We start from the raw sequence: 22,051 nt of genomic DNA on the forward strand, positions 1-22,051 counted from the left end.
ATGGCTTCTTGCAGCCTTTTCTGGAATGAGCTTGGTTCCTGAGATGAAACCCTGTGTCTGGAGTTTCATTCTCCCCGTGCTGGGGTCTCCGTTGCACTGTTCCCAGGGCCCTCCAGCTCCTGCTGTCCCCTGCTCACACCTGTCTGACCCCAAGGGAACTGGGGACGGTACTGTCCCTTGGTGATGTGGTGGGGGCAGGTGTCAGCCCCTCTAGGGGTCAGGATCATAATTCTTCTCACTGTGATTTTTATTGGCTTTTGAAAGCACCGTTTTGTCCAGGGAGCTTGAACACCCCATATTTCATCCCTTTCCCTTGGTGGGGAGCATCAGAAAGTCCTGGGTCTTGAAGTTGCTCAGCTCCCACCGCCACCCTGAAACATCCTGCTGAAACTCATGGTATTTTCTTGGCAAACCCTTAAAATCAGCATGTCTGCCAGCCAGAGCTCCCATGATATGGGAGCAAAAGGGTTATAGAGATGGAGAAAGAAATTAATGGGAGGCTTTGGGTGCAGCCAGTTCTGGGAGAGATGATGCTTAATTTCCTTTGCTCATAGCTACGCAGGACAGAAAGCACCTTCCTCACCCAGAGCAGCCCCACCGCTCTGAGTCAGCGAGGGGTGAATTTCAAAAGAGCACGGGCCAAAGCTGGCCTGGCTACAGGGGCTGAAACAATGTCCACTTTGGCATGGGGGTTCCTGCCTGGCTCTGCTTAGCTCTCCGAAGTCTGAATCCATTTGGGGAAACTGTCCAAAACAGAATTGTTTAGATGAAATGCACTCATGCTCTTCGTGCCGGGAGACTGGGGGATGAGGAGGGGGTTCTTCTCATTTTTGTGGCCAAGTGAGGAAAGCTCTTGCTACCAGCCCGACCTTTTCTGGTCCCATTCAGAGATGCAGAAAGGGCCACAGTGAAAGGGAAAAATACCAACAGTGGAGGGAAAAGGTTGGCAAACCTGCCAGTCAGTCGTTGTCTTATCTGAATCAAATCCAGATTGGCTTGGAAATTATGATTTTAGGTGGATGATTTCAGCTAGTGGGCTTAAATAAAAACAGGTGATTGGATTGATGCAACTTTGCACGGTTTTCCCCTGGAAATCAGCCTCCGTGGTTTCAAAACCAGATCTGGGCTTTCCAAAAGCCATTTGGGCTCAAGGTGTTGCCTGGGACCTTTTGCTCTTGGCTGGTGAGGAAAAGGCTGGATATAAATGCAGAAAATTGAAAAAAGGAACCAAACCAAACCAAACCACACCACACTCTTGGCATCCCCGGGGCTCCCTCAGATGTGGACGGACCCGAAGCAGCTCAGCTGCAGGTTGCAGCTTCCCCAGAGCGCAGAGGTGGGTGCACACCAGGGGATGCGAGGCTGATTAATTACCTTCCAGAAGCAGCTCGGAGAAGCGAGATGGGCAGCCAGGTCTCTGCTCTGGAACAATCTTGAATGATCTCAAGGAAAAAGAAACAAACAAACAAACCCAGAAAAAACCCAAATCCCATGAGCTGTCTGAGCCTTTCAAGACTGTTCCTGCTTCTGCGTTTCGCTTAAAAAAACACACATGAAGTTTATGGCTTCAGTCTGGGCAAACAGAAACTTTATAGGAAATTGTAGAAAATATTCACTTAGTTAGACAGGAGTAGAACTCCCTATCCGTCTTGCGACGCTGGGCGGCCCCAATGCCCCCACCACCGTGCCACACATCGTCAGGAATGTTACAGGCTTGGGCTTTGGGCTGAGACCAAGTTTTAGCCAGAATCCTCCACCAAAAGCCAGGAATGGGGAACAGTGGCCTCTCTGATGAGATAGCACTCCTGTTTCAGCATCGTTTGCTGGTAGTCACAGTAGTCCTGGGTTTTTTTCCTTTTTTTCCTTTTGTCTGAAGGTTGAAAGCTTTAATTCTTTCCTGCCCATGCCTGGATGATCGAGGGGACACAAGGCCACCCTCCATGAGTGTCCTGCTCCCAGGTGCACAGCATCTCCCTTGGACAGTCACAGGGGTGTGAGCTCACCCATCCCACAGAATGCAGATTTCGGAGGGTGCGCCCAGGCTCGCAGTTGTCTTCATAGATGGACATGGAGGAAAAGACTCCCTCAGGTCTGCTGCCACCAGCACTGGCATCGCCACAGCAAAACCTCGCCAGGTGCTGTTAGAAGATGAGTTAAATCTCTTGATCTCACTGCAGGTACAGGGGCTGTGGTTGAATTTCATGGCTCAGGCAGCTGGGAGCCATCTCCTTATTTCTAGCCTCCCAGCCAGCTTGTATCGGTGCATCCCATGGGAACGTGGGCTTTTTGGCTCAGCAGCTCCACTCCCAAGCTGTGGACCACTGTCCCCCCCTGCTCACGGTCACATAAACACTGTGATCATCACTGCAGCAACAGCTTCAAGGCAAAAGTGACATTAGGAAAGGATTAAATGTACCACAGCTCCTTTTAATGAGCTGCAGCAGCTGGAAACAAGGCGTCAACACATGTGAGCCGCCAGCTGCCTCCACAACATCTGCAAGGGGTGCGAGGCTTGCTCGGAAAAGGACACTGTGGGATCGGGCTGCTGGCACTGCACAGCACCTCTGGTCGGGAGGGGACACGGGGCCAAACTGCTGCTCCCCAACCCCTTCCCAAACCTTTATCTAAATGGCTGGACCGGCTCCAGCCCCACGTGGAGTTGGTGGCAAATCTCTTCCCCAGTGTTGTACCCACAGGGGCAAATGCAATGGGTGCTGTTGGCTTGGCCAGAGAGGACCTGGCTCATCCCTCTGTGCATGGGCACAGGCATGAGGGACCTGGGGAGGTTCAGCCTGGAGAAAAGGAGGCTGAGGGGAGACCTAGTGCTTTCACATCTGGAGGGGATCAGCAGCGCAGGGGACCGGGGTGGGCAGGAGCTGCCAGGCTGCGAGCACAGCCCATGCTGCTTGTCTTGGTGACAATGCTCCCAACCCAAGGATGGGGCATGGCCAGGGGAGGTCTTGCACTGGTAGAGAGAAAAATCACAGCTCTATGCTCCGAGGAAGCACTAACAGTGAGCAAGAGCTCTGCAGAGGGCTGGGAGCATCCCACAGGCTGGGAATAAAGGTCTGCAGAGCTGCCTGCAGTACAACCAGGAGGCGAAATTCTCATTTCAGTCACCCTGGTGTAAAATTGGGCTCAGTCTGGGGGTCTCCAGCTTTGTACCCATCCCAATGAGTAATTAATTCAGCCCTGCATGGGTATTATCTCACTTGTCTCAGGCTGTAAGCAAGGTGATGGATGGACTGTGTGACTGATTGACTGATTGATCCAGCATCCACCTCCCTTCTGAAAAGAGGTTTCTCATGGTGATCTGCAGTGAATGGCTGTGAGCACAATAGGGTTGAGGGGCTTCCAGTGAGGAAACCTCTGGTCACTTCAAAATATTTCAGAAAGTCTGTGGAAAAAAACAAACCAAACCAAAACACACTACAAAACTTCTACCGAAATGCAGATAAGCTTCACATACCTACACATCCCTTCCTGCATCCCCACATCCCTGTATCCCTCCATCCCTGCATCCCCACATCCCTGCATCACTGTGTCCCTGCTTCCCTCCATCCTCACATCCCCAGCTCTTGGTTGCTGCTACCTCGGGGACGAACCTTCTGTCACTGGAGGGACCTGGGTACCCACAAGCCCCCATAGCCAAGCCACAAGCTCCAGAGCAAGGTCTTGCAAGCCCAACAACACTGTCATACCCATCTACAAAAAAAAAAAAAAAACAGCAACGATTCTGAAGTGAAATGAACAGATTCCCTCCCCATCCTGGGACATTTCCAGATGCTGATTCCCCTGGGTGAAAGAAAACACTTGATCCCAGCACTGGTTCCCTGTTGCTGTGTTTCCCTGGGAGTGGAAAGTCTGATTTGCCCCGGCTCTTGTCCCGTGCTGCCCCCGTGTCCTGCGCAGCGCCTGCTCGGCTGCAGAGCTTCTGTCAGGCTGGGAATTTATATGGTGGCCAACGCTCCCGAAGACAGATGGTTTCCTATTAATGTATTTAATCATGTCGACTGCAGCTCTCAGCAGGGCTGGGTCCTGTCCCCAGACGTGCCGAGAGCAGCAGCCCTGGAGCCCATCAGTGCTGGGGACACGTTTGCAGCAGGGACGCGCTGGGTGGGGATGAAGCGCTGTGGGGCTGGCACCCCACGTCCCCACATGTCCCCAGTTCAGCGCTGGGTTTGTTACTGCAGGGAGGGAGTAGGAAACGTGCTGCCAGCCCCAACTGTCACCAGGAAAGGGCCCAGGAGGGTGCAGAGGTGGATAAGCCATAAAGCTCCTATGTTTGTGCAGTATTTTCCAGTGTGTTGGTGCCTGGCACAGCTGGGTTGTCCCCACTGTGTCACTGGTAGCTATAGCCTGCCTGCTTACTCTCTCTATATCCAGGAAAAATTAAGATGATCATGAGGCCACAGCTGCTATGGGACCCCATGTCCTGAAACACCAAAAAGTACACGAGGCCATTCCCTTCCATCAGTGTTCAGCTGAGAACAGGAGCTGAGGGGAGACCTTCTGATCTCTGAACTGCCTGAAAGGAGCTTGGAGCCAGGGGGGTCGGGCTCTGCTCCCCAGGAACAAGCGCCAGGAGCAGAGGAAACGGCCTCAAGTTGCACCAGGGGAGGCTGAGGTTGGATCTGGGGATCAATTTCTTCCCCAAAGGGCTGTTGGGCATTGGAACAGGCTGCCCAGGGCAGTGCTGGAGTCCCCATCCCTGGAGGGTTGGACAGATGGAGATGAGGTTCTCAGGACATGGGGCAGTGCCAGGGGTGGGTTATGGTTGGACTTGATGATCTTGAGGGTCTTTTCCAACCAAAATGATCCTGTGATCCCCAAACAGGCAGCAGGCAGCTAGAGAAGCCAGGAGCACACTCACCGTGACCCACAGTGGGGCTCAAGTGATGCCAGGGGGTAGTTCCCCCTCTGGCTGCAGCGCCCAGGGGTCCCAGGGCTGGACTGAGGAGTCAGAGCTATGCGTGTACCCCAGCGGCACCCCAACCATCTGGATCCAGCTGCTGGGATGCAGCGTCGGGCCATGGCTTGAAACAGGGCAGCCCTGGCCTCATTCTGTGGGGTGCTGGGGGTCCCACCGGGGGGTTTGGTACCAGATGCCCCCCTCCAAGCCAGGCTGGATGCTGCAGGGGTGGCAAAGGAGCTGTGAGCTCCTGCGAAGCACCCACCGCCACTTTCCACCCACTCCAGGCGAGAGGCTTTAATCTAATTACATGCTTTATTTGCGCCAATTTGTTTTTCAATCAATCTTGTTCAGGCAGAAGAAAGGAGGCTGCTGTGGGCTCATTTGCACCTTCTTGTTCCAAGGGAGAGGTTAATGGCAGTTATGGTGGCTGGAGATGCTCGTGGGCCTGCAGACCCGGTTCCCCCTTTGCTGGGGGTGCCTGGCCCGGAGCTCGGGCACATATCAATCATGTTTTCCCCTGGCACCATGCAACAAGTCCTCGATCCAGGCACAGAGCAGCCTGGCCACTGCCTGAAGATGTCTTTGAAATACGCTGTTTTCTGAGGATTCTTTGCAGCCAGCAACCTGCCGGTGGCCCAGACCATGGTGTGCAACTCGGGGTGCAGGCAGGGGCCGGGATACTCTTGCCAGGTGGTCCCAAGGAGTTCTGGCACCGTCCTGCAGAAAAGATTTTTCTGTATCTCTTGCCAGGGGTTTCAATAGGGTCCCAGGGAAATGTTAGGGTCTACAGAGCACCAGAAACAAACAAAGTGACACAAAGGATGAAATGCGGTCCATCACTGCCCAGCACCGGGACAGGAGATGGTGACCCCGTGCCAGGGCTGGCCTGAGCAGTTATGGCAGGGATACCTTTGGCTCGTGGACATCTGGACATTTCCCCAGATGACCATGAAATCCTGTTTGGTTTCCCACAGCACTGAAGCTGCCCCTTCCTTCCATCCCAAAGAATTATTTGAACATCTCCTCCATCAGTCTCAGAGAATGACTGTTAAGAGCATGGCTTCCAGCTGCCCTTGGGGTATTCTGAGATGTCTCATAGAAATGTGTTTGTGCCCCGTTTGGGCACATCAAACACCCAGCAGAGCCCATGCTCAACCACAGAGCAGAGGCACGATGTTTCTGCCCCTGCCATCGCCAAAACTGGCTGCCCACCCCACACACCCCTTCTGCTCCATGTACTTTTCCCCCGTGTTCCCAACCACGAGTTGAAGACATCAGGTTGGAGATTTATTTCCACAGTCTGGAGGAGCACGCGGTCCCGTGGGGATGGGGCAGCACACAGCTCTGCAGACCCGTGGAGGCTGTTGTGCACGCTGTCCTGTACATCCCACGGGCCTACAGGCTGCAGCAGTTCTTTGGAGCACCTGGAACAGTTCTGTGGTTGTTGGAGGGGCCTGGGGAACATCTCGATGCAGAGAGCACCCGCAGCAGGGCTTTGGTTGAGGGCACTGTTGGCTCAGCTGTGGGGTCTGGGCATGGACCACAGCTGAGAGCTGGGATTCCCTGGTTCCCAGTGAAGAGAGGGACCACTTGGGTCCATCTTCAGCATCGCTGTGACACCAGAGCTCACAACAATGCAACAGTGAGACATTCACTTTTCTCCCTGTGGGCACTCATGCATTTTTTGCAGCACCAAGCCGAAAGTCACATCCCTCAGGTGCGGACAGAGCCCTCCCTGCAACTTCAGGAGCTGTTAAAGAGCCAGAAGCAGCAGCAATGCAAGTCCTGGAGCACAGGTTTGGAGATGCCTGCAGGGGAGAGACTCAGCTGTTCTGCACCGGAGCTGGCATTTCCAAGCACAGATTTGCCCAGAGCCGGTGGGGACGTGGATAGCATCACAGAATCATAGAATCACTTTGGTTGGAAGAGACCCTTAAGATCAGTGAGTCCACTAACCCATGTCCCTAAGAACCTCATCTCTGCATCTTTTAAACCCCTCCAGGGATGGTGACTCCAGCATTGCCCTGGGCAGCCTGTTCCAATGGCCACAGCCCTTTCTGTGATGTTTTTCCTAATATTCAATCTAAACCTCCCCTGGTGCTGCCGTGTCCCTCCTGTGGTCACCACTCACTCCCAATGCCCCACTGCAAGGGGCAGCTCGTGCTCTGGCTCATGCAGGGATGCTGCAACCCACAGGCAGCCATGACAGGGAATTTCTGTCCGACGATGCTGTGGAGGAAGGGGAAAAGGAAAGAAGGTGAAAACTGTTCATTGCCATAGTCTCCTCCTTGCATGGGAGCAAACCACAGCAGCTCCTTCGATCTGAACTGGCCAGCTCCGGGGTTGGCTGGGACCCCAAGCAGACCCCGACTCCCATTTTCTCAGTCCCGCTCTCTCCAGCGATGGGCTCACAGACTAAGGATTTGTTGGACCTACACCTTCATTTTGCAGCTCATTTTGGTCACACATCTCAGTGCAAAAGGGAGATGGGGACACCCCAGCCCCCACCCGCAGAGCCCCTTGGCAGCACAGAGAGAAATCAGGCAAGAGCCCTTCACCCCAAAATGCTGAGGCCAGGCTGTCAAGGCTGGGTCTCCCCTTCTAAGCCATGACACCTCCGCTTTGGATCTCAGCCCACAGAGGTATTTAGGGCCCTACCTGGGGGAAATCAATAGGAATTTAGCTGCATAAATTGGGATTAGAAATCTGAATCCCCATGAGGATCTAAGCCTTATATCTGCATTTCCAGCTAGGTACCCAGGCCAAGAAATGTGGCTTTAATCGTTCTATCATGTCAGAATCAAGGGGCCTTTAATTTCCGTTACTGACATGTGGCTTTCGCAGAGGCTTAAAGCTCATTTCAGAACTGCAAGCGCAGCAAGACGTGGTCTCGCAAAGCGTCTTGTTGGGAATGGCACTGCGAGCTCTGGCACCTCCATCTGTGCAGCCCCAAAAGCATCAGCACCCCGACAGGAGTGGGGTGCATCAGCAAAACACGGGGTGATGTGGCACCGGCTTCTCACAGCTTTCAGTCTTACGCTAGCAGCCCTGCTCAAATAACCCCCCAAAACAAAGAAATATTTTTTTTTTAAAAAAAGCAACTTCTGAAAAAAAAAATAAGCAAAACAAAACAAAGAAGGTGTTTAGCTGTGAAAACTCTTTGCTCACCCAGAGAATTAGTTATATCAAGGGGATGGGCTGAGCTGCAAAGCTGCTGAATGCGATGCTGACACATTTTACTAAGCTGCGATGGACACGAAACAGCCGCCCGCCACCTGCTCCCAGCCCTTTGTGAACAAGAAGCCCCAACCGCCTCTTCCCACATCCCCTCCCGCTCCGTTTATCTGGGAAATGCCAAAATGTTGTGTTTTCCTGCAGGGGAGCTGCCGGTGGCTCCCAGCCCTGGGGACCTGGTGGGGAGGTGCAGGATGTCCCCTTATGTCCCCTTTGCAGGGCACAGTGCATTAGGACGTGGTGGTGGAAGAAAAAAGCACAGGAGTCTGGTTGTGCTTTGGTTTTGCGTCTCTGAAATGGGGATTTGCGCTGAAATATTTGTGCAGCTGAGCAAACTCAGGGAGGAAAGTGCTGGGAGCTGCAGAAGGAGGGTGTTTGGATATCACCACTTGATTTCTCACTCACCATGGTGCTGTAGGGTCCTTCAGGAAGGGATGACCAAGCCAGACACAGGTTGGGGGTACTGGGAGAGGTTTTGGGGTCTGTTGAGGGCAGGTGAGCCCTGTCTGGGGCCAGGCAGGCTGACAGGACAGGTCTGCCCCAGAGGAGGAGCAGGGAGAGACAGCACCAGGACCAACCCTTGTCCTGCACCCCGTGCACAGGGGACATCTGCACACAGCGTGATGGGGCTGAAAGCAGGGGCTGAGCCCAACCAACAGTCCTGTGGGGCAAAGACCAGTGGTGTCCACCCCATCACACCAGGATAGATGGGACCTGGACACCACCCCACACCGCAGGTGCCAGGTTGTTCCTCATCTCAAGGGGGGCTTCACTTCTGGTCTTTTGGTCTGACTCTGGCATCACCTTCTGAGGGCAGGTGACTCCAGGCTGATCCCCTGCAGCCTCACAGAGATGGATGAGAGGGTCCTGCAGGACAGGGAGATGCTTGTGCAGCCAGGATGAGCACATGTGTCCTGGGACTTGCGGGGTTTGTACCAGAAGAATGTGGGGACAAATTCTGCAAGAGTCACACATCACGTGTGTATCTCCTGTCCATGGGCTCGAGGCAGTGAAACCACATTTAAAGTGCTCCGGGCTCCAAATGAATCCTCTTCTTCCATCTCAGTCTGTGTTTCCTTCCTCCCATCCCTTCACCAGCCTTTGAGCTTGGCTCTGCTGTCACTGTCCCCCAGGGGACTGGCAGCCCAGCAAAGCTTCCCCGAGAGCCTAAACTGTTGAATTGTCACTTGATGGGCAAGACCAGGGTATTTGCTTGGCATTAGGGAGCATTGAAATAATACCCTGTAGTATCCCCTCTATGCACTTTGGCTGAGCAAGCAGTGATCTTACAACACCCCCCCACATGCGCAGCTCTGCTCACCAGCGAACATGAACTCAAGGCTTTGGTCTAGGAAATTTAATTTGCCCTCCCAAAGAACCCCTGGGGGACCCCCAAGTCACCCAGGAGGCATGAGAGCTCTCCACATAGGAAACAAAGGAAACAAACTGGGGCAAATCCCCCACCCCTGTGGATTGCGCTGGCATTGGGTGATTTACACTGATTTACACCAGCTGGCTCTGGCCACACCAAGTTCAATTTAAACCAGCTGAGTCTCTGGCACAACCCATGGGCTTGGGAGGAAAAGAAAGATAAAGGGAAGGCAGAGAGGGGGTGTGTTAAGTAAAATCAGGTTTAGACCTGGGCTGTGGGTGTGTGTCTTGAGCCATGCACCTGCTTTCAGGTTTGTACCCAGGGAGCAAGCAGAGGCTGTGGGAATGGGGTGCTGTCCTGCAGGCCTTGGGGTGCAGGTGGATGGATGGTGCCCCATCATCTCACAGTCTTCCTGGCTGGGAAATGATGCGGGGATGGGTTTCTGGCAGGTCTCTATTCTCAGGCAGGCTGGAAATACTGTGGCAGGAGCACAGGGATTAAGAAAGCTCAGATATAGCCAGGGAGGTTTCCATGGGGAGAGGTTGCTGAGGAGACTTGGGGTTGTTCTTGTGAGTGAAGTCTGGAGTGATGGTTTCTATCTGACTGCTGTTTTGTGGGGTTAGAAGAGGATTTGTTCTTGTGGGCTCTGCCAGCTTGGCTGATGGAGACCTTCTTGCAGGTCGCAGGGCTGACCCCTGGAGCATGCAGGTGGGAGCTGCTTTCCACCCCTGCCTGTCACTAGTGCTCAGAGCCAGCTGCTCACCAGCATCTGTCTGACTTGGATTTGTCCAGGGGAGGAGAAATCCGCAGCTGCAGCTCCCAAGCGTTGCCCCTGTTCAGTCGCTTGCTCCCTGGCTGTCCTGGGATCAGCTTCTTCTGCAGAGGGGATGAGATGCAACAGCAGTGATAAATACCTAGAGTGCTCTGGGATTTCATGCCAGAGGAGAACCAGCATTAGGATTGCCATAACTCTGTTAGTGTCCCGAAAACACCAGCAATCTGCAGTTGGGCAAAATCATGCTTCTTAAGCAGCCTGATGGCTTGTCTACCATCAGTCCTTGCTTCCATCAAGCAGGTGAGGGGAAGCCTCCCCAGACTGTTAGGTGGCCATACACACACATTTATTTCTCTTATAGACTATTTCTTCTGTGTTGATGGCTGGGAACATCTTACCAGTGAGGTGGATCAGGAATACTTCTGTTCCCTGGGTTTGGTGACACCAAGCAGGAATGTCCCGCTGCACGGTGGCATCTCACTGTGTAGGCATGGCTGGGGCTTTGCTAGTGGATCTCTCTCCTCTGAACTATGGCTTTCATGGAATATCCACTCCTTTCTAGTGCACTTATACTGTTTCTTGATAGCATGGTGATGTTCAGGGTCACATTAGATGAGGAAAGCCAAGAGGAGGCATCAGCTGCTGGAACCCCTTGGCCATGGGCTCAGCTGCTGGGTTTCCAAGGGCCCTGGGCAGTCAGAGCTGGGCAGGGATCTTGGTCAGACATCTCGGAGGAGGGAGGTGCCCCGCTTCATATCACAGTTTCCACTTTTGGCCCTGGCTAGGTCATACTGAAACAGTGTGAAGACGTGTGTTACTGCGGGTGGTCTCCTGAGGAACAGGAGCAGCAGAAGGGCAGGAGGAAGGTGCTGAGATGAGGTGACTGCCTGGCTGTGGTGAGAGGGGCTGGGACATACATGGACCAGAGTTGTTGGTGCCGTGGTGCTATGTGATGGGATGTGTGGGTGTTCAGCTCTCTGGGTTTCCTTCTCTTGTTTGGTTCCCTGCTTGAGCTGAAACAGAAGCTGCTGTTTGGCTCTGCTGCCAACACAGGGTTGGGTTTGGGTTCATAAGACCTCCTGAAGCATCTGCTTCCCCCCGAAGGAAGCACCCTATGTTTCTGAACCCCCCTCCCAGCCCAGGAACACCTGCAGCACTGAGGCTGATGAGCTGAGAGGGCACAGAGCAACTGGTGCAGCATTTCTGGGGACCTTGGTGCCCTCCTTGCCTGGGCTGGCTTAGAGCATCTACCACTGGAGACCATCCTCCACCAGGGCCTGATCCCAAAGCTGGCCTCACACAACAGTCCCTGTGTACACAGCAGAGCTATGGCTGGGAAATGCTATAGCTGTGCAGCCGTGTCCCAGCTATGTGTCTCAGTTTCCCCTGTGTGAGCTTCTCCAGGACAAGTTTCTTGTGTGTGTTCCTGCCGTCCATAAGAAATGGACCTGGAGCCCTGCTGAGGCTGTGGCACATGCCACCCAGGTGCGTGACACAACTGTGCTCAGGGGGATGCTGCACAGCTTCTCCCCCGAGGTTTCAGGTCATGGTCCACTGGCGAGTGTGTACAGGAGTCTGGGGTATTGCACGGGTGGTTCTGCTCTGGCACTGCCAACATGGCCCGGGGCAGGACACAGGCACCCTGTGTCCCCGGCCATGGGTCCCAGCAGCATCCCCTGAACTGTCACTGTACCATCGCCAGACACGTCCCATTTTCCCTCAAATATGAGATTTCCATGGTGCTGGGTGCTTCTCTCTAGTATGGGCATGGGCAGCATGTCCACAAGCCCGTCCTGATGCTGGTGTAGAGTGGCACATCTCCATCCACTGTGGCATTGCCTGGCCCCGGTGACACTGTGATGTTCCCAGTAGTAGCTGGAGGGTACCGGCCGCACGATGCTGTCCCGCCGCATCCCGCATGGGAGCAGCATCCCTGGGGCAGGGCTCAGCATCGTCCCCACAGCTGCCTGGGACCATGGCCCAGCTCCAGCCCTGCCAGCCCCGGCGATGCTGCCAGTTTGCCGTGCCAGCGCTCCCGCCTGCCCGCCGCACCGGCCGCTGCGCTGCCCGAGCACAGCCAGCGTGGCCCAGCAGTAGGGGCCCATTAGAACTGCAGTGTTCCTACTGGGGGTATTTTATTTGCACACTTCAGTAGAGTGGACACCAAAAGGCTTTGCTAATGCTTCATGGGCTGCTAATTTCCTCTCTGACCTGCATTGTCAGAGGGTGACCCCAGCCTGAATCTCTCGGCAATGAATGCCAAAGGCTGACACCAGCCCGGGTTAGGGGTGACAATGGGGCCTCTGTGGGCTCCGGGCAGGCTCCAGTTGGGAACTGGAGAACAGGGGGAATCTGTGTGGCTCTCAAAAGCTCTGGGTGGCACAATAAGGGAGGCCCAGGGGTCTCCCAGGAAGACAGAGGCGGCCCGGGGAAGCCGGGCTGGGGGAGGCGGGCGGGAGGATGGTTTCCTTTGTGAAAAGCTTTCTTTAGAAAGGAAGGTTTTTCTGAATGCCCCCTTAGACGACCCAATCGGGGCCTGGCAGATGGATATCACAGGCAAGCTGCTTATTCATGGCAGGCTGCAGCTTTGAGCTGTCCCCTCCCTTCCCCCAGCCTTTTATTCATTCTAAGGCTAATTTGTTTTGTTAATGTTTTCTTGCCCTCCCCCTCTCTCCTGTGCAGATTGTGACTCATACTGCAAAGCCTCCAAGGGGAAACTGAAGATCAACATGAAGAAGTACTGTAAGAAAGACTACGGTGAGTTGCCCAGGGACGAGTGGTCGCTAGGGGATGCAGAGCAGGACTATCTCCCTCCCGCGTGTCCCCAAGGCCACCCAGCCCAGGGACAGGTTGCTGGCTGGGTCTCAGCCATGCCCAGCTTTGCTCTGCGGCAGCTGCCTGTGCTGGGGTGTGCACCGGGAAATTTGGGGTGTAGCTTTTTAGGTGTGGAAAGAAATCCCTGGGGGGGTGATGCTCGGCAGAGCAGCAGTGCAATGTGTTGCTTGGAATACTGGTCCCCTTGCAGATGCTGAGACAACCCCCAAATCAGAGACCATAGAGTTTTCATCCCCAGGTGTCTTCTGGGTTACAATGACACCATGTCCTGCCTCTTCTCACTGTGTGCAGTGGCTTTTAAAAATGGTGCTTTGCTGTGGGCACAAGCAGCAGGTGATGAATCCATTCCTGGGCAAGTTCAGAAGGTGATGCAGCCCTGGGACGAGCCAGGGAAGCTGTGGGATCCCTGTCGTTGCTGGTACTCAGGGTCCTGAGCATCCTGCCACAGCTCCAGCTCAGAGCAGTGGCTTGGAGCTGGCGCACCCTGAGCTCCCACCCCAGCTCTCTGCTCCTGGAATTGTTTTTAACATGGGTCCGTTCCCAACGTGGTCACCTGTGGGTCCATGGAGAAGGTGCTTGGGAGTGTTTAGAAATGCTGCTAAACACATGTAGGGGCTGAAAATTATATCACACACCCCCCTCCAGACTGTAGGCAGGGGCAGCAAAGTATCTATGGGAGGGAGCGAACACGAGCCTTTGAGTTTGAGCCAGGGTTGGGTGTGGGAGAGCCTGGCTTAGGGCTGAGTCTGGTTTAGGGCTGAGCCTTCAACATGTGAGCAACCAGGGAACTGTGAGTTGCTGTGGGGCAGGATTTAGTACCTGCCAGGGCTGTGATTGCCCCAGGGTCTGCCAGCCCTTCCCCTCCACAATAGAGGGATACATAAATATATAGATATGTGTATGCATGCATATATATGTATGTGTATGTGTATATAATATGGATGTATTCACCAAATTACCAAGGAAAATAACAAACATCCCATTCACATCAAAGCATCCAGAGGTGGAGATACCTCCTCCCTCCTCCAAACACGCTCCCAGCAGCAGCTCAGCATGTATGGGAAGTGTTTGCAAGAGCAGAACGAATTCCCATTTAACAACCCTTCCCCGAACAAGGCGCTTCCCAGCGGGTCCATCCGAGGGATGCTCCGCGCTGCCTTTGTGCTCCGGCACCTCCCGGGAGCCCAGGCGGGGAGGAAGGGGGCTCAGAGACAAATGTTTTATTTGCATTCCCATTTATTCTCCCATTACCCACGTGGCAAAATGGTTGTGGAGAGCATCCCTCAGCACGGATGAGCTGCCAAGGCTGGGGGCACGCTCATGGTCCCCATCCAGTGGGGCTGCACTGAGGTCTGGCCAAGCTCAGACGAGCTGCCGGAGGATCATCAGACATTGGAAAGGTCAAAAAAATGCCTTTTCCCTTAGAGAAAAGGATTTAATTGCACGTGAGAATGTCACTGCTAGAACGTGAGGTTATTAAAGTCAGGAGTGGGGCTGATCACCAGGCTATTGAAGCTATTTGGTTTCTAGAGGGTGGATTCTCTGCTGGCTAATAAGGTGCAAACCCGTTCCCTGCATGTGTATCCCTGCATTTTCCCGCTGGGTTCTCCAGCGTCTCCTAAGGGTTGAGCACAGGCTGGAGCATTTGCTTTCTGAAGATGGGGGAAAGCAGCCACTTGATTGCAGGAAAAATTATGTGTCACGATCCGAATTGGCCCTGGGAGTTCCAAGGATGGTAGGGAGGAAACAAAGGCACGTGCATCCCCCTTGAACCAGCATTGTCTTTCCCTGCGGCTCTCGGGGTGAGGGTTACAATGTTTTGATGGCGGCAGCACTTGGGTCTTGCTCGAGGGGTGGCCCCAGCATGGTTTCACTCCTCAGCTTATCCAGTCTCACCAGGGAGATGGTTTTTGGCCATCCAGATGAAAGCTTGTGCTTGTTTGGGGTTTTGTTGAGGCCGTAATGTGGGTTCGTGGGCTTCAGCAGACCTTGGGGAGATGCAGGCAGCTCAAGAGCTCTCTAGGACAGGAGATACCCTGGAGCAATGAATAAGGGGGGCTGGAAAGAGCTTTTCTCATCGCTTTTATCATGCAGCATCACTTCAGCAAAGCACAAGTGAGCCAAAGCCGTTTGCCGGGGCTGGTTTGGGGTGAGGGGGCGCAGGCTGTCCCAGCGTGGGAACTGGGGTGCTCCCACCCAAACCCCTGGCCCTGGGGTTCCCCAACCAGCCCCATGGCTGCAGCAAATTTGCCTTTTCAGGAGCAAACAAGCCCAGCGAGGCCACGGGGTGAGCGTTGGCGTGGCCGTGCCGGGGCAGCCCGGGCCGGGAGGGGAAGAAAGGGTTGGGGGATAATAAAGACTTTGGGACTGACACCCCAGCAGGAAGCCAATTAGGAGGCTCTTTTCCTCACCACAACGCCGGCATCGCTGGGCTGAATGTCCTAAAAGGCCTTAATTAGCTTGAGCAGAGTTACTTCTCCTGGGCTCAATCGGGAGCCCATCATCCGCCCGCACGCCTCAATGGGGCTTTGTAGCTCCCCGCTTCATTCAGCCATTCAAAGGAGATATTTTCCCTTATTTATTTTTATCTATTTGTTTTTGTTGGGTTTATATTTGTGTGTGTGATGTAGTGGTTTTTTTTTTTTTGGTTTTGGTGGTTTTTTGTTGGTTGGATTGGTTTTTGGTTTTGTGGGGGCTTTTTGTTTGTTTGTTGGTGTTTTTTTTCCTGAATTTTGCATCGGGCTGTTTTTGCAAGATGGGTTTTGCTGCACATATTTGGAGTTACACGGGGCATGGGGAGGGCAGGCTGGGGGTTTGGGCTGGGGGAGTCAGGCAAGAACAGACACAGAAAAGCTCTTCCTGGCTTTATTTTGCCCGTCTGGGGGAGTGCAAAGGGTCGCTTGGCTCCCAGAAAAGCGGGGGCAGAGGAAGGGGGTTTGGGGCAGTTAAATTTACCCCAGGGAAGCAGGTGGGAGCCCTGGGGATGGAGGTTCCCTCATAGTCCTAAAGGAATGGGGATTATCCTATTAGAGCAGGTGATGCTGGCCCAGGGGATGCGGGAGCATCCCTCACCCGGGTGCTGCTGTTCCAGCCCCACTTTTGGGCTTTGCCCAGTGCCTGTGGTGTGTGTGGTCTGTGTGAGTGGGATGAGCAGCTGCGGGAACAGAGCATGAAGCTTTTTAACCTCCATTTTGCCCCAAAACCTGAGCTCCTCACACTGCAACAGGGCCCAATCCTGCACAGGTGACGCTGGAGTGTTTTGCTGGGTTCCAGCACCAGCGTCGCAGCTGCTGTCCCTGTGCCCTCCCCACGTCCCCAGCGCAGCATCAGGAAGGGGACGGGGGCGAGGAGCGGGATCCTTGTCTGAAAGGTGAGATCATCTGCGAAGTCTTCACTGAGTCACCCCTTTTGTTGAGAGGAGCTTGGCAGGGGCTGCTGGAAAAAAGTAAAATGTGTTTTCAAAAGGCATCTTGAAAAGAGAGAAGGGGGAAGAAAAAGTCCTGAATCCACAGAAAACACCCGAGGGGATGGAGACGCAGGGTCCCGGCTCATCCCCAGCCCGCAGCCCCTGCCCGGGAGGTGCGGAAATCCCGCTCCCGGAGCAGGGAAGTGCTGAGCAATCCCTCCCCAAAACTGCGTCCCCGGGGAGGGAGCGGGGCAGCGAGGGGTCCCACCCAGGCCGGCCGGGATTTGGGGTCGTAAATCTCCAATATTAAACCAGTAGGAAATTGGCAGCTGGAGGCAGGCAAAGCCGCTGCCAAATCAATTAAAGATTTTTTTTAAATAAAAAAAAAAAAAAAAAGAGAGAGAAAAAAAATCCCATTTTAACCCTTTACTCCAGCAAGGAGCCAGCCGTTCCCAAACCCAAGTGGTATCAGGTTCACCTTCTGCTGCTGGATGGAGTCAAATCCACACAGGCTCTGCTTGGCTTGTGCAGCAAAAAGGGAGCCGAGCCCTTGGGAAACCGCAGCTTAGCCCAGGATGCCTGTGTGCGCACTGCCCCGAGCGCCTGGCTCCGTCTGCCCGTGTCAAAGACCCTCTTGTCCCCCGCAGCAAACCGCTCTGCTCCCGCTGCCACCCCTGTGGGGTCCGTCCCCGGGCTCAGCGCAGCGATGTTCCCCATCGCTGGAAGCCCCACGAAGCTCCAGCTCCCGGGGTCAGGTTAGTGCACAGGATGCACAGTTTTGTCCGTGCAGCCCCATCCTAGGTCAGCTTTGGCAGGAGAAACCTTGAAATCAGGAGATTTATCACAAACCTCAAAAGTATTTGACTCTTCTCATGGCAATCTCATGATTTTCGAGCCCCTGACTCATGGTCTCTGAATGCTGCGAGGCGCTGCTTTTAGTTAAACCTTTACACGGCTGCCCTCAAACATGTTGTTTTGAGGTTTTGGGGTTGGTTTTTGTTTTTATTAACATCAAATCATCCACCCCTCTGCTTCCATCTGTGACATCCAACCTTCAGGTCTTTCTTGTGGCCGGAGGCTCCCAGCTGAGCCTTGAGGAGCTGGGCAGCATCCCTGGCCCAGAGCTGAGCACCGCGGGATGCAGGAGGGCACCAGGGACCCCCCGTCCCCTCCTGGGGACCACTCACCTACCTTCTTCTTAGGAAGCAGCATAATGTGGGGAGACACTCGAATGCATCAGCTTGGTTGCTGTGAATTATAAGGCACCATTTGGGTGAGATCTGGACTTCAGCAGCTTTGGTGTTGGGTGGGATGTGGTTGATGGGGCAGCCCTACGTTCTCACCAAGATTAAGCATCTTCCTGTCACCCTTTGAGCCCCCATCCCCAGCTTTCTGTGCCTGTTCAGATGAGTGGGGCTTTCGGGGAGCAGAGCAGGGTGCAGAATAGCAAACCTGGAGAAAAATCCCTGATTCCAGCCCCAGATTACCTGCAGGGCTCAGCTTCCCACTGCGTGCAAAGCACGAGGAATCCTGGGGTGAGATCTGGGCCCCTCACACCAAGAAAGTCCTTGAGGTGCTGGAGCGAGTGGAGAGAAGGGAATGGAGCTGGTGAGGGGCTGGAGCACAAGTGTGATGGAGCGGCTGAGGGACCTGGGGGGTTCAGCTGAGAACAGGAGCTGAGGGGAGACCTTCTGATCTCTGAACTGCCTGAAAGGAGCTTGGAGCCAGGGGGGTCGGGCTCTGCTCCCCAGGAACAAGCGCCAGGAGCAGAGGAAACGGCCTCAAATTGCGCCAGGGGAGGTTGAGGTTGGATCTGGGGAACAATTTCTTCCCCAAAGGGCTGTGGGGCATTGGAACAGACTGCCCAGGGCAGTGCTGGAGTCACCATCCCTGGAGGGTTGGACAGACGGACATGAGGTTCTCAGGACATGGGGCAGTGCCAGGGGTGGGTTATGGTTGGACTTGATGATCTTGGGGGTCTCTTCCAACCAAATGATGCCGTGATCCTAGGACAACCATCACCCCTGTTACAGCCTGTCATCTGGTTGCCCCCCAGACACATCAGGGCCGTTTTTCCTGGGATACAGTGACAGGGACAGCCCCAAGTCCCTCAGCCTGGGTGCTGGGGTGCAGTGGGTGCAGCAGCAAAGCGGGAGCAGTTCAGCACGGCACAGGCAAAGCCGAGCTTTGCCCTAGGAAATGGCAGATGAAGGACAACATCAAGCAGCAAAGCCAGCTTTGGAGTGGTGGGACACAGCTGAGCCCCCAACCCAAAATAACAGAGGAACTGAAAGCTTCATGAGAAACAAGTCCCTAAGCACCTGGGATTCACCCAGAGGAGCCACCTTAGGTGCTGCCAAAAATTCCTCCTGGCACCTCTCTGCACATCCCGTGTCCCTTGGGAGATGCTGGAGACCCCCACCCCAAAATACCTGGCAAGCCAGCGCTAAAGCTGGGCTCTGCAGCCGGGCTCAGGGGAGCCGCGTGTCCTGGAGGCAAAGCTATGGGCAGAAACTCACTACCGGGGAAGGCAGCTGTGGCTGTGCCAACCGAGCTTCGCCGAGGCTTTCACTCCTTCCACTTCATTAATAAAAGGCGAAAAAACATAAGAGACGGAGGCCTTGACATCAAAAAAATACAGACTGTGTATTTTAGAGCAGAGTTTCCTGTAACCACCTCTCCCCGGTTCCTTTTCATTCATTTTCTCCATTTGGTCAGTGTGGACCAGGCAGGTCAAAGGTTTAAGCTTTTTTGGAAAGATTTGTTTCCAAAAAATAGAATATTGGCTAATCTTCACATTTTGTTACCTTCGCTCCAGACTGGGAAATACGCGGTCAGAGCTTTGGGCTGTTTTTTTCTCTCTCTTTTTATTTTATGGGAGCATTTGGCATCCGTGACATGCTCTGAGAAAAAGAAAAAACAAAAAAAACCCACCCAAAACACACACAAAACAAAAACAAAAACAAAAAACAAAAACAAAAAACCCCAACTCTATATATTTTGCAACATGTCAAAAAGCCTTGCTGGGCTGCAGAGCCCCATTTCCTTCCATAGCTCAAAATCAGCTCGTATGTGGTGGTTTTAAGGCGAAGGTGATGCTGCTCCACCGCTAATCCGGGGAGGTAAAACTGGGTTGTTACAAGGCCAACGGGAGAGCTTTGCCTGGGTTTTTGTTGAGGGTTCTTCTCCCTCTGATAGTTTATGGAATTGTGATGGGACCTGCCAGGGTCTGGCCAGACGGCAGAGACAGGCAGGGGTGACAGCTCACCGGGCATGGAGGGAAGGGGCATAAATAGAGGGAAAAGCCTAAAGATTTGGTCAAAAAGCACTCTTCGGTTGGACTGTGCCTGCTGGCTCTTGCCAGCGGTGGCATGGCCACCCAGGTTCTTCCCTCTGTCTCTGGTGGGGATTCCTCATCCCACGGTCAGCAAACAAACCCGGGAGGGCTGGGGAATCACTTCCCGGTGAAGATATTTTCCTGGAAGCTGGTTGTCAGGGAGGGGAATGTGATTGACCTCCCCGCAGGATGTGACCTTGGCCAACTGCTGTCCCATCCTCCTCTGCCACCCCGGCGCCGTGACCGACCGACATCCAGGAGCTGCCTCCAGGCTTGTGCCTCCTCTTCCTCGCCATGCTTGAGGGCCAAAGGCTCCCTTGCACACACAAGGAAAGTGGGTCTCCATCCCTCCCTGTGGTTTGAACCCAAGCCCACAGATGTCACCTGGAAAGGGCACAGTGGCACCTGCTACAGGGGTTGAGGAGGAGGATGGGTGGCAGTGGTCACCATAGCCTGCTCAGGGCCACCTGAGCTGCAGCTGCCCCATGGGGCAAAACCATGGTGGCTCCAGGGGCTTCTGAAATCAGCCATGAGCAGGGTTTTCCTCTCGAGGATACTGGAAGCAAACCAGTGTCCATCGCCATCCCGGCATCCTTGTGGACAACCCCCTGGAGAGTCCTCTCCTGCCCAGACCATGATGCCAAGTCACACCAACCACGGGCCACCACTCCCACATGGATGCGGGTGGGCGCAGGGTTGTGGCGCATGAACCACGCTCTGGGGAAGAGCAAGGGCTCTCACCAGGTTTTCTCAGGAGTTTTTCTACACAACATCAGCCATAGGCTTGGAAAACGCCATCCTCTTTGCTATTCCTGTGTTTATGGATCACAGTTGTCCTCTCATCTCAGTCTTGCTTTGGGAGCTTGTTATCTCCCGGTTATCTGCTGGGACACCCAGCTCACCAGGCTACTGTGTACTAAGATGTCCCCTTGAAGCCCCATGTCACTATTCAGCATTCACAGAGTCCTCCAGACCCAGAAGTCAGGTTGGACATTGCCACTGGCGCGTCTGTACAGTGTCCGAGCCCTAACCCTAATAGCTCTTTCCTACCTCCACGTGCCAAATGACTGGAGATATGGGTCAGTCCCTGTTTTCTCCAGATTTTGGCTCATCTTCTCTTAAACCCTGCCTCGGGGTCCTGGCACTGATGCACCAAGTTGCCCGTCTAGTGGGGATGGGAGGGCTGGAGGGGCAGCCCATACAGGATCCCGTCCTCTGCCTGGAGCACATGCTGCTCTCTGGACACATGGTCAGAAGAAAGCTTGTCCCAGGTCCTACGGGGCAGCCCGGGGTTGTGGCACTGACGATGGGGACAGTCACCCCCCTGCCTTGCCCACTGCAATACCCGCTGTGCGCACAGAGCCTCTGGCCCCTGCTCAGCCCACCGCCCCGGGGCTTTATTGATTGTCGCTGTGTTTATTACTTCAAGGGAAAAGGCAGACTCCACTGCACAAACCCACCTGATTTTTGAGTAAGTTTTCCATTGCTTTAAGAGTTTGCAGTTGCTGGGGCAGATGTTGCTACACCAACAGCCCTGGGGAGCTGCTCCACCTGTGCTTGCTGCACAACCGCGTCCTGGCAGATAGAATCATAGAATCATTTTGGTTGGAAAAGACCCTTAAGATCATCAAGATCATTAAGATTAAGATCATAACTTAAATCTAGCACTAACCCATGTCCCTGAGAACCTCATCTCTATCTGCTCAACCCCTCCAGGGCTGGTGACTCCAGCACTGCCCTGGGCAGCCTGTTCCAATGCCCAACAGCCCTTTGGGGAAGAAATTGTTCCCCAGATCCAACCTCAACCTCCCCTGGTGCAACTTGAGGCTGTTTCCTCTCCTCCCTGGGACACAGATGGGAGAACGCGCTCCCCACCAGTGCTCCGTTAGCCCTGCATGGCTCCCAGCACCAGGAGTGCCATGGTGGGGTACAGCTCCCCGCTCCCAGGGCTCCTCCACGCTCCGTGGTCCTTAGGCAGCCATGGCCATGCTCATCAGGGACCCAGAGCGCCACCTTTGCGGCTGAGAGCTGGAGAGCATGTCCCGAGCCTTTGCTGAGAGCCTGTGCCACCAGCGCCCGGGGCTCCTGGGTGTCTGGAGACAGAGAAGTTTTTGTGCATCCACCACCCTTGGTCACTCTCCCCCAGCCTGGGCTTAGGAGACAAAATCCCATTTCCT

At 54.3% G+C, this 22,051-nt stretch overlaps 1 protein-coding gene across 1 annotated transcript in view; it reads left to right on the top strand.

Moving 5' to 3' along the window:
* The window catches only part of NTN1 (netrin 1), a 99,451-nt gene that overhangs the window by 73,588 nt on the left and 3,812 nt on the right, over nt 1-22,051 (top strand). The window contains exon 5 of the mRNA XM_082067247.1: nt 12,979-13,053. Coding sequence (XP_081923373.1) covers nt 12,979-13,053 — 75 coding nt within the window. The remainder of the gene's footprint in view (nt 1-12,978; nt 13,054-22,051) is intronic.

The sequence above is a fragment of the Streptopelia decaocto genome (genome assembly GCF_964273445.1).
Source record: "Streptopelia decaocto genome assembly, chromosome: 16".
Lineage (NCBI taxonomy): Eukaryota > Metazoa > Chordata > Aves > Columbiformes > Columbidae > Streptopelia > Streptopelia decaocto.